This window comes from Gadus morhua, chromosome 7 (assembly GCF_902167405.1).
Source record: "Gadus morhua chromosome 7, gadMor3.0, whole genome shotgun sequence".
NCBI lineage: Eukaryota > Metazoa > Chordata > Actinopteri > Gadiformes > Gadidae > Gadus > Gadus morhua.
The window spans coordinates 17,863,083-17,876,448 of NC_044054.1; the positions used below are offsets into that span (position 1 = coordinate 17,863,083).

Sequence of the window (13,366 nt, forward strand, 5' to 3'; positions counted from 1 at the left end):
CCCCCCCCATTTAAATACTCTTCCTTGCAATCGAGAGCCGCTCAGGGTGAAACGCAGGGTGAGGTATACCGGAGGGCATCTGCAATGCATGCTGGGAAGGAGCGCACACGGAACCGCGCCGGTGCCTCGCATGTAGAACCCTGTCCCCCGGGGGCCCCACGGGAGACGCATCGTAGAGTCTCCATCTCGGCTCTTATATGTGCTCCACAGGGAGCATCGCCAAACCTTTCGGTGTGCGTGGGGGGGGTCGGCTTAGCTCAGGAGGGTTGATTTGTCCCTGGAAGGTTGCTAGTTCGATCCCAGGCTCATCCTGGTTGAGTGTGGAGGTGTCCCTGAGCAAGACACCTTACCCAAACTACCCCCGACGAGCTGGCTGTCGCCTTGTGTGGTTGACTCTGCCGTCAGTGTGGGAATGTGCCCATGAATGGTTGTACGTCTCTTTGGGTGAAAGCGTCTAAGTACCCTGAATGTACGTGTGTTGAAAACAATCCACGTACAAAAAGGAGGACGGCGTCATTTATGAGTGACAGCGGCGGCTTGATTATAGCGTTCGCCGTCGAGAGTTGAACCACAGTGTGCAACGCACCGTGGTGCGGAGCTGCTTCCATGGATTTCTGTGGCAGCGTTTCCCAGCCGAGTGAAAGAGCAGCCGGAACGCTCATTAGACAGACGCGGAGCGGACGGCTCCGGTGGAGGTGTTGGTATCCATGACAGTCACAGAAGCATCGTGCGCAGTCAGACCCTCTCTACCGTCTCCGAGTGAGCAGGAGAGCAGGAACCACAAGACAGGACCATTGCTAAAGGACAATAGCGAAATTCTGGTGGAATAGGCCCTGTCACATCCCAGGGAGCCAATGAGGATAATGAATTCAGGATGGGTGCACTGTCAGTAAGCTCATCGCATTGTGGTTTAAGAAAGGGAAGGGTGGATGCATAAAAACGTTTGTGCAGTGGGGTTGAAGAAGCTGACAGAGGTCTGTGTGTGTGTGTGTGTGTGTGTGTGTGTGTGTGTGTGTGTGTGTGTGTGTGTGTGTGTGTGTGTGTGTGTGTGTGTGTGTGTGTGTGTGTGTGTGTGTGTGTGTGTGTGTGTGTGTGTGTGTGTGTGTGTTCTATCCGGAGTGAAGGGTGTTGGAAAGGAGTGTGTATAGACTTTGGGGTGAAAAGGCTTCTGCAGGGGTTCCTGTGTGTGTGTGTGTGGTTGTGTGTGTGTGTGGTTGTGTGTGTGTGTGTGTGTGTGTGTGTGTGTGTGTGTGTGTGTGTGTGTGTGTGTGTGTGTGTGTGTGTGTGTGTGTGTGTGTGTGTGTGTGTGTGTGTGTGTGTGTGTGTGTGTGTGTGTGTGTGTGTGTGTGTACTCAGACAGAAAGACAGACACTGGGGTATTAATTGGCAGAACCCCCACAGGGCCCAGCAGGGAGGGTACAGCAGCACGAGCACCCTTACATCGCCTCAGCCCTGCTCTGACAGCCTCCTACAACACACACACACACACACACACACACACAAACTCACTCTCAAACACACACACACACACACACCCTACACATAAGATGAGGACCAACCAAACATTGAAACACAATAAAAAACAAACCACCACACCACTCACACACCCACCACAACCCACATATAACTGAATATATACGCGGTCGAATTTATGCGGAAATAAAGCACAATCATTTGAACGTTTTAAAGGAGGGCGACAACAACACAAGCAGCGGGAGGAGGGGGGGAGAGCGGGGGGAGTCGGCAGCCGGTGGTAAACAACTACAGGTCATGTTTGGTCAACAGAGGCTCCCACAGGAGGGAACCTAAGAAGAGAGGGCGCCTGTGTTGACGTCTGGAGGTCGGTGTGCAGTAGCAGCAGCTCGGGCTGGAGCCCCTGTTAGGCTGAGCTGTGCCTCACGGGCCCACGGTACGAGAGCAATTACCAGAGAAACCCAAACTACTACTTGATGTGCCTTAGAGATCTGTAGTTTCTTTTACACCATTTTTTTACACCAATACATTTAAAGCATGATAAGACAAATATATTCAGACTTTAATTTGTAGCTAGTCACGATGATTCCACTGCAAATGTGTTCATGTAAAAAAAAATACTTTTGTGAAAGTGTAAGTCGACAGAAATATAAAACTCAAGTACTGTGACATAGAATCTTGCCTCTGATCGGGCAATCAGGAGTAGGTGTTGAAGCACCTATGGTCACTGCTTAGTAACAGAGAAGCTAATGGCTCTCATTGGTTACAAGGCTCTGCCTTTCTCCGCAGCCAAGCAACTCTTCACAGTCATTCCATTCCTTTTCAGAAACACATATCTCCTCCTGTGCGTTTTATTTTTAGAACACAACAGTCTCTAACCGGAAATTAACATCGCCGACTGATCACAGCTACAGGTATATTGTTTGATTAAATGCTGCAGGATTGTTTCCACTGTGTAAAGACTGTAGGAAGAGATGGTTAATAGCGCACTCTGTGGCTTCAAATTGTCCAAATAAAAGAACTTCCACTGAAGGTAATATGGACTCAGGGTAAAACCTTATAACTTCCCCACAGTGGGGCATTTTTTGGGCTGACCAATTTAACTGAAGGTTACACACAAAAGCCAATTCCAGTCTGTACCTTTGTGATTCATCTGCACTGAAATCTTTCCGGGAGTATTTTTTATATATATATATTTATAAATATATATGCACTGTAGCTAGCCGCCCTTATTTTGAAATCCAAGGTCCATGCTATCATGCCCTTAATTCCAAGAGTGGAACAGATGAGGGGAAAGAAAGGCAAGTAAAAAGTAGGTGCAGGTGACCCTGAAACTGTGCCGGTATGGAGCAGCGAATAAATCAAGTGTGCCTAGAGACTAGAGCTCCTCCTGTTCATGTGTCATCTTCAAAGAACATCGATGAAAGAGGTACCGTCTCTATAATATCAATAGACTATCCCAAGAATATTTTCTTCTTTTCATTTTCATCTTTTCTGACTCACACAAATTGAACTCCTCTTTAAAAAGAGTTTTTGAATCAATTCGAAAATATCAAAAAATAAAAGCGTGACGTGTTTAGCACACATTAAAGCCCACACACTTAATCTTGTTGTCTATAAAATGACATGCCGGGTAAGGGATTGAAGTGTTTTTTTAAGTTTGGGGTGGGGGAACGTTTCCAGCGTGTTCTGACTTAAACTCCACCCCAGGAGTTCTCTTATCCTCTGCCTCACAGACGCTGGCATTAGCCGTAGACACACAGGCATGAGATTCATTTAACATGTTTGTGGCTTGACATGCTCTGCTGGAGTTTATTGGCCCTTTTAAGAAAACAAAATGCTAATCTTCTCGTGGCCTGGATAACTAATGACACTTGGTCAAATGAGGGCTGTCTTAAACTACTGAAACGCTCCCCTTTAGAACACTTTAAAGATAGGGCAGGCAATTAGTTTCAGCATTAAACCGGCCTAACCTTGTGGAAGACTCATCATTCGGCGGCAGGGCAGGCAGGGTAGACAGACAGCAAGGCCATCCAATCATTTCATTTAGCCCGAACGGCCTTAATATAGGTCTGCAACCCCCACAGATATCAGAATTTTTCCTCTTTCTTTAACAACGAAGCATTTGATTTAATTAATGTCGTCAGGATATGAAGAGAACTTCGACAAATATGAAAAAAAATGCTTGAAAAGTAAATTGCCTATCCTACCTTTGAATGTTAATATTCAAATTAAAGTCACGGTTTTATTGAGTCATGGATGAAGCAAAAAAGCTCTGGGGGCTCTGTCAACTAAACATAGTCGATGCTACGGGTGTCTCACAGCACTTGAGCCTAGCGGAGAAGCTAGCACATGGTGCTATACTGTAGCATACAGGAAGCATCAGTTTTTTTTGGCAGTCTGCCGTCAAAGTGTGTGGGTGGTGTGAGCCCCCCCATCGAAATGTCCACCATGCAACTCAGCTAGAATAGATTAAAATATAGATTTGTTGATTTAAATATCTGTAGGGCAAGACAAGGCAAGTTTATGAGCACCCTTCAAACAGACTTCAGAGTGCTTAACCAAACCTGAAATCATTATTATTACTAACACTAATAAGTTCTTGTTATCACAAATCTTTTAATACAATATCATGTTGACAACATGTTTGCCTATTAGATAGCTGTACATACAGCAATGTTGTTTCATCAAATAATTTGACATTCAGCATTTTGGTCCACAGGATTTGAGATTTTTATATCAAGAACAATAGCCCAAGCTTGGTTTTACTGATATAAATAGATGTCCACAAATATTGGCCTGTGCTCATGTACATGAAAAAATCTTTTAATTTTTTTTTTTTGAGATGTTGGAAAGATTGAACTAGGTACAGTCCGTGTAATGGCGCTTGAGTTTAGTGTGTGTGTGTGTGTGTGTGTGTGTGTGTGTGTGTGTGTGTGTGTGTGTGTGTGTGTGTGTGTGTGTGTGTGTGTGTGTGTGTGTGTGTGTGTGTGTGTGTGTGCACCTGTGTCTGCGCCTATGTGTGCGTGTGTTGAACTAGGTGGGTGAGCCTTGCCAGATTACAAACCATTTCAATTTTCTACATCAAAGCCTCTCCCCAAATACGGAATATGTCAATGTTGGAGGAAATGTTGCAGTAAAAATACTTTTGCCTGTCGGATTGCTACTTTTCCTCTCTCTCCCTATCCCTATCCCTGTATCTCTCTCTCTCCCCTTCTCTTTCCATGAAGGATTTTCATCTTCAAATTTGATTTATTCTCATGTCAACTGCCTACCCAACAGTCAAGTAAAAAAAATAAAGCAACAAACAAGGAAACGAACAAACCCTTCCACACCCTTCCAAGAAGCCAATCACTGTGAAGTTCTATATTCCAGTTAAATGTCAAGTGATGGCGTCAATGAAGGGAAGAGGAGGAGGAGGAGGAGGAGGAGGAGGAGGAGGAGGAGGAGGAGGACGAGGAGGAGGTGTTGGAAGAGGTGGTGGAGTAGGTGGTGGAGGAGGAGGAGGAGCAGGCGGGACGGCTCGTTAGTCAGCTCTCCAACGTGTGGCGAAGCATCAGGGTCATTACCATTCATTAGCGCGCAGACAGCACGTCACCCGACAGCACCCGCTCAGTCATTCACGCCTCGACAGCAGAAGCAAGATTCTACCTGTGAATCTGCCACGGCCTGTCTGCCCCCCAACAAGTCTATATGCTGTGTGCAAGTGTCGGCGCTGGGCGTGCCATTAAGGAGACGGTAGGTATCTGCTCAGCGATGGTAGGCCGTCGCTGTGGACGCTGTGGACATTGGTGTGAAGAAGCTACAAATAGACCCTCCTATTTGAGTCGGTGTGTGCCTCTGTGCGTGTCTCTGTGTGGACACGCCTGCATTTGCGTGCGTGAGAGTGTGGGGGTGTGCATTTGCGTGTCTGTCTGTGCGTGTGGCTGTGTGTTCACGTGCATGCGTGCATGCATCTGTCTGTGTGTACGTGTCTCTGTATGTTTGTGTGGATATGTGTGCATGAACGTGTGTCTGTGTGTGTGTGAGTGCGTGTCTGCGTGTGCTTGTCTCTTACGAAAGAAACAGCGCCTCTTATTCCAGTTGTGCGTCGGTTGTTCTGCCCGGTTACATTAGGGGCCTAATTTGAGATGTTCCAGTCTAATGCGATGTCCTTGATAAGTACCTACATCCTTCCCACTCCCAGAGAAGGACGAGTTTAGAGATGAACGTATCTCGGAGGATCTGGGCTCGGTCTCAAACACGCCTGGAGTCCTCTGAAGAGCAGCTAAGCGTTGGTGGCGAACATTTCTGCTGGCAACTCTTTGGATTAGACGCGGTACTGGAGGATTATAGCAACACTATGCCCTGGGGACCTTATGGTAATACAGTCAAGTTACAAACTCTTTCATTTCACAAGAAAGAAGAAGTTCATACTGTATTTATGTATCTGCAGGCGAGATTTGTTTAAGATGCCTTTTTTGCTGCTTTTTTTAGTTTTTTCTCGCTCAAAAGATACGTTTAACTGGCAAAAAATGCATCTTTCCTTAGGTATATTCAAAGCATAAAGAACTGGCCAAAAAATTGATAAACATATTGTCTAAGAATATGTGAGCTTTCAAAACTAGTAACATGAAGTCGACAAAGTGAGTGGGGAAGAGGAAAAAGAAAAAACGGTCAAATAACAGGACAGAGAGAATGCAAATGTCTTTTGACTTACATGGGTTGTGGGTGCGATCCCTCTCTGGTGATCACCCCTTCTTTGTCCATCAGCATCTGTCTAAAGGTGTTCACCTTCTGCTGGATCTCCTCCTCTGTGTACCTGAAAGGAAAACCCAGGATACAGTGTTGAGATAAGATAAGATACGATAAGAGAGATCTTAGGAAATGGTTTTGCCAGAGAATGCCAAAAAATTATAATGATTGATTTAATTTATATAGTGCTTTTCTGGACACTAAAAGACGCTTTACAGTGAAGGGGGGGACCTTACTCACCACCACCAATGACAGCAACCTCCAGGTAAAAACTGATCAAATGTGTATACGGAGTGAATTCTAATTTAAATATAATAACAATAACTAGGGTCAGGTAAAATAAGCAAACAAAAACAGTAGAAAAGTTATAATGCAAATGATATTAAAAGTAAAATAAGCAATGATACCGAAAAAGCCAATGACAAGTTATATTGCACACAATATTGAAAAGTAATATTGCACATAAGGGTGAAAAAGTAATCTTTCCCATGATATTGATATTATTGTTCTCAGTGTATATTAACCACTGGTCTAATGTGAGATCAACAGGGCTCAGGCAGATCCAAGGACACCACCTAACCTCTTCCGGTCATCAAGTCAAGCTGTCAGTGGAAAAACACAAGAATGGTTGTCTCTGTGCTTGGACGGTAGGGGGTTTCAAATATCCTATGAACTGCTAGGATATATGTCTGCTTTGTGGTTTAAATAAACACAATATTACATTATTAATAACACCGTAATAATAATCCTGGCATTTACACTGGTTTAGGTAAGTTCAGTTTCGTGTATTTGAGAGAAGGGACAGTGCTGATTAATAAACAAACCATGCATAAAAGTGCCATGATTAGCCAACAGGCTATTTTTTTTCAGTAGACTCTGTTGAAGGTGTAAAAAAGGATTCCTAACTAAGCAAAGGCAGAACAGGACTTGCAGTTTAAAGATAGCAGCAAGAAACACAGTTGTTAAAAACAGTTAAAGCAGTACGACAAACGGAAATAGCAAACACATAAACATATTAAACCGCCTAACATATGCAGAACAACTATTACAGAACAACATTGCAAAGAGAGTTTAGTGCCGACATTTGTATGCATTAATTATCCATTGTTTGAAATGTTTATACTGTTTTTAATGATCAATAAGTGTTAAATAAGTGGTCTGATGTGATTTAGAATAACATTTAACTCTCTTGAACCACTGACATAGCAGGCTTTTCCGTGACTTAACTGTTTATTCTGTTCTTAAAGACCCCGAAGAGACACAATTAGTATTGGTTCTTTTGTAGATAAAGGAAATAAGTGGTTGAGCAAATTCATGGGTGACTTTGTGTACAAAGAAAAAGTTAGCATAATTGATTATTTCATCCCAACTTAGTTTACACACGTACGTACTCACGCGCGCGCGCACACACACACACACAAACACACACAGACAAACACACACACACACACACACAGACAAACACACACACACACACACACAGAGACAAACACACAAACACACACAGCACACACACACACAAAGCATACACACACACAAAACACACACACACACAAAATAGACACGGATAGAATGAGATTTCAATGAAAATAGGGTAGGCCAGCAATTTCTTTAAATAGGGCTACCCCCGATATATAAAGAGCCACTTGCTGAAATGATGGTCTAATAGCCATTTATCTGGGCTGTCTGGCACGCCATGAAGCCCTATTGAACCTAGCAGACTTCTTCAGCCTCAGCTAAATCGTATCCGGGGTTTGGAAAGAAATCTGCACCCATGTTGTTTTTTTTATCCCCTCCAGGCAAGCAGTCTAGCCCCAAAGGGACCCAGTCCTGGAACAACAAGACCTTTCTAACCAGCTGACATAATCACAATGATGTCTACTTATGTGCACTGTCTAATACATCATCATAAGATGTACCATATCATATGAAAAAATCATAACTACCGTAAAGTAGGCATTACAGTGATGGTTTCTCTCTGACTGGCTAGCTTGCTGGTTATGCAAGTTATGCATAAGAGTATTCTACAGAGAATGCATTTTACTTTAACCATATATCGGTTTGTATTCATACAGTGTAATGCACTATAACACACACAGTTAGCTTAGTGTGAACATATTCCATGGAAAGAATTGCCATTGGCTGCTTATTGATCTATTGATGTACATTTGACATTCAACTTGATGCCCATGAAACTATGAGGAGTAAATCTCTTCAGCCTGAAAATATCTATTTTCATTCCCTCTCCAGTAAGCATATGAAAAAGGGTCAACCTTTGCTGGTTTTAATTAATGCCAAATTCCTTGAGGACTATTTCGGCTGGTCTATGGGTCATTAAAGTAAGGCAGTAAACATTAAAGGTCAGGGGCAAATGATTTATCTTTCAAACTCGAAGCAAAGTTCAGCATCACAGATCAATGTGCTCTGCTCGGCACGGCTAGGCTCCACTATGGTACACCCAGTATGGTTCCATGTGAGAACTCAGTTACAATGCTGCGACGATGGTGTGTGTGCAATAACATGGACTTTAATAATGTAAAGGGAAGAAAAGTTGAGTAGACTATTCAGTATTCAGTCCTCCTTTTAAATGGGTGATATTATTATGCCCCAGGTTTGTGATAAGCGTGTGATTAGCCTTTACAAAGCCATTTGAAAATCTGCCTTTTCCTATGTTTTAGTGACATCACACGTGTGTCCACCTAGATGTCTTCTGGAAAGATTAGCAATATTTGCTACAGTCCACTGGGTAGGCTGGTAGGCTGATATATCCAGCATTCATCTAGCATACATAAATCGCATAAGGCAGGCTTGGGACTTGCTGAGGGATGCCTACAAGTAGATTATGGATCACCCTATACCACTAAGTTATCCTGCCCCCCCTGGTCTAACCAAGATCAAGCACTATCTTCTTTATCTTTTATTTCCCCATGAATCAGTGACAACACAAATCTTGCACATTTTGCTCCCTTTGCCTCAGCAGCCCCCTCTGCTGGCAGGTGTGTGCGAGCGCTGTCCAGCCTGCAGGGTGCTGAACGGAGGCCACCCCTTCGCCACTGCTCAGTTGGTCCTGTCTGCCGCCTAATTGGCATTCATTGGCCGGATAAAACTTTATGGGCTGGATAATGCGTGATCTACAGCCCCATTTGAGCGAGGAGGGAAATGACATCAGCCATGGTGGCAATCTCCATGTTAAACAGAGCAGGCTGAGCCTCTATTGCCATCGCTTCTAAGCAAGGAGGGAGGAGGGGGGAGTTTCAGGAATAGCAGCAGGAAATCAGTGTGACAGGGTAACCAGCGGCTTCTGCCGTGGTCACATACACAGAAGAACATACAGACAGTGCACACATGAAAACACACAATCACACACACACATATACGCAGACGTGCACATATGCACACATAAACATAAACGTATGCGTGCACAACGTGCACATATGCACAAACACACACACACACACACACATGCGAACACGTGCATATGTACACACACACGTACACACTTTATATTCATTGCTTTTATGCATGAAGGGGGAGCTATGGCGTCAGCGTACCTGTTCGGCCCCTGTAGCACTCAGAGTGCTATCTCAGCTGTCTGTCTGCTGAGGGATGTTATAATAGGGCGAAGGAGGTGAGCACGGAACAGAGGAGGCACAGCGAAACACATTGTTCTATAACTGGACGGGCCGCTGGGCTGCAGATCCCTCTCTATCTCTGTTAGCACTCTCTGTCTCTACCTCTCTCTCCTTTTCCCTCTCCCTGACTCTCTCCTTAGCTCTCTCTATCTATCTCTTTTTTCTCCTTCGAAATACAACTCAATTACAAATTCCCTTTTTTATATGAGTATTTTCTGATGTATATATATAAAAATGCATATTTTTAAGTTTGCGATATAGAGGGAGCAGTAATAATAAGTGGCCCGATGACCGGTCAAACCTTCCATGTAGAAAGTTAGGAGCTCAGGGATGGGTAGAATCACTGGCCTGAAAGGAATACATTGTCATCTGATGATCCACAATGTTGTAAATCTACATGATTTATTCAATGAACTTGATGTATGCATGGTCTCATGGTTAAGGTGTTTGAATCCCAGTTGAATTGATCTGGGTTGGAACAAACCCTAATTTTGGCTACCTGCAGGCATCTCTAGAGAATCATTTCCTTCCTTCCTTCATTATCGACAAGCTTTACATCAACTATAAGTTATGCTTTAATATGGCCCATAATAAAGGCTGAGAACGTGTTTTCTCTTTAAGGTTTGTAGACAGTGCAATTCAGTGCACACGTAGAAAACAAGGGTGCTTGATAACATTTGGATATTTGGGCTTATTTGGGAATAGATATTAAATAGCCGTAGCAAACCAGTAAAAAAAACATATCTTAAATAGCCGTGGATGGCACTCCCGTCAGAGGAACTTATTCACAGTCCAGTGGGAACATCATGTCTTCCTTCCACACATTTACTAATACTTCATGAAGCTGTCTCCCCCTATTAATTTATCATTCATCCGTTTATCTTTGTCATTTAGCAGATGCGGTTGACTTGAAAAATGACTTGACTGTGATCCTTGATGACAGGTCATCGAGAATCAGGCGCGGGTTCTTCCTGAAGTGATGGGGAGGTACAACACTCATTTACAACCGATCCCTGGTTGAAAAGGTTTGTTTTGAGGTGGGGTTGTGTTTAAACTGTGAACTCCCAGTGAAAGATCTGGACAAAGGGACGGAGGACACTGAGATGATGTGGGTGGTGGGCAGGATTGGGGAATATACCCTTGTTATGTAGATTAAATGATTATGTCACAGCCTTAGCTGGAGGCAAAGCAAAACAACAACTGGAGGCAAAAACTAATTTAAGCTAAGCCAACTTTCCAAACCAGTCTTTGATACTTGGAATTTTCTGTGTTGTTGAGTGCCAGAAGTAAAGTATTGTCTGTTGTAGGATGGATATGGGAGCCAGGCTTGTCATGTCCAGCTAACCATTGATGGGGAACAAGGAGAAGCAGGTGATTGATCTTTTAAATCTCTCAGCAAATTAGCTAATAAAGGTATAGTATGACAATCCCATAGGTTATATAACAAATATTAGTAGTTCAGCTAATGTTGAACAAACCCTTTTGAATATGAGATGTCTTACTTCATCCAACCATGTAAATGCAGTTTCGCAGATATGGCAGTTTGCTCTATTTACAATAACCATAGCTCCATTGAACTGGCAGAATTTACAGCATACTACCAAAGTTCAACAGCCAGACCTTAAATAATCATAAGGTTTTGCCCTTGCAATAACTGTTAGGATAGAAGACTAAGGTCTTCTAAGGTAAACAATCATGCTTTGAAATTCAAGTTTAATTTCTGGACATATTCAGATAAAAATAATAATAACCGCTGTTGCTGCGCATTCAGGAATCCCTGAATGTCTCCATCCTAAGCCCCGGCCAAAAGGAACGTCATTGTTCCCGAACAGAGAAGGGATCTATAGAAACTGTGCCAGACGGGCAGACGAAAAATCACCACGATTAAAAGAACCTTATTAAAGTAATTAGTTCGCCTGTGGAAAGCCCCCCTCTTTCTGCCTATTAGCAATCACAGCACTGGACCAGTGCTGGTCAGGCACCCCGTGCTTACCCTGATTCTCATTGATTGTGTGTGTGTGTGTGTGTGTGTGTGTGTGTGTGTGTGTGTGTGTGTGTGTGTGTGTGTGTGTGTGTGTGTGTGTGTGTGTGTGTGTGTGTGTGTGTGTGTGTGTGTGTGTGTGTGGATGTGTTTGGTGTAGACGTGTGCGTATTTGTGTGTGTGTGCGTGTGTGCAGCTGTCGTGTGTCTATGATGACTGGAGGGGATCTTCAGTCACAGCCTATCCCTCGGTAGCCCCCCGAGCCAGGGAAGGGAATGTCTGCCGCCAATCTCCGGGCTGTGGGGCCCCGGAGCGATGGGGTAGTCGTTAGTGAGATTGAAACGGGGGGGGGGGGGGGGGGAACACCAAGGTGCACGGCCACCGAGATGAGTACCGTATTTAATTTTTTTCCACAAAAGGGAAGTTAAAAGGAGCAGTTGATGGGCAGAAACTAAAACAGCTCAACCCTCTGGGGCGGTGTGTGAGGGGGGGGGGGGCTTTTCAATTGAGCTGCCATTTAGTCGTCGCTTTTCAGGTTAGTCCCCTGACACTTTTGACTTTGCTGTGTGCCATCTATAGGCCATGGAGGTTATTGTTGGGAACACAGAACAAGTAGGGCACCCTTCCCCTGAAATGCTATTGTCAGTGTGAGGAAAAAAGCTACCATAGTGCGAAGCCTCTTTACACACACACTAAAGCATAGCACAGCATAAAGGGGCATAGTGTTTTACCAGCTAATTATCCTATCCCAAATAGCAAAGTCTCAGCTATGGGGGACTGGGGTTTCTTGCCCAGCTGCCCCCTTTCTTTGGAATGCTCTCCCAGACCCTCTGAGGGTACCACAGACCCTGAACAATTAAAGCGCATATAGAGCTTTCTATATAGGGAGGCATTTAGTGAGTTAAGGTAGCTTATAGTGAGCCTTTTATTGTTTAAGTTCTATGTGCATGATCTGTTTTTAGCCCTGTACACTGCAACACTTTGAGATAACTTAAATGAAATGCTCTTCCTGAATAAAACAAATTATTGAACTATTTAGTTTGTCTGCGTAGCTGGCTTAAATAGAGGGCTCTGGGAGAGGTACTAGTGCTGTTCTGCGCTAAACCGAAGCTCTCATCTAGGTCTCTTTTAGCTCAATACAAAACAATCATCAAGGAGTCCGTTTGTGCCGAGCATTGCAGAAATGCAAACCAGATCCAGCCGACACACCTTAGCGCTGCGGCGTAAGCGCGGCGGTGTCAGTTAATGTACTCGTTCCCCTTGTCTTAATTCTGAGAAAAGGCTCTGGCACGGTTGGACATACTGACAAAAACACAAAAGGAGTATACAATGGACTGCTGCATTGAACACCACATTGGGCACAAGGATAGCGTTCTGTATTCAGTGCTTGCGTGGCCATCTGCACCTCCCTCAGATAACACCTATGGATTATTTCCAACGCAGCCAAATTTATTTGTATTGTTCCGCTTGGTGTATCAGGCAGAGCACGTCGTTACTGTTAAGTAGGACTGGCTCCTGCTCAGAAACTATGTCTGTCTTTTCATCG

The 13,366-nt window shown here is 44.0% G+C and overlaps 1 protein-coding gene across 3 annotated transcripts in view; it reads right to left on the minus strand.

Moving 5' to 3' along the window:
- srrm3 (serine/arginine repetitive matrix 3) overlaps window positions 1-13,366 on the minus strand; it is a 73,849-nt gene that overhangs the window by 20,696 nt on the left and 39,787 nt on the right. For all 3 annotated transcript variants that reach the window (XM_030361394.1, XM_030361393.1, XM_030361395.1), the window contains one exon: window positions 6,173-6,274. In XM_030361394.1, the coding sequence (XP_030217254.1) occupies window positions 6,173-6,274 (102 nt within the window). The remainder of the gene's footprint in view (window positions 1-6,172; window positions 6,275-13,366) is intronic.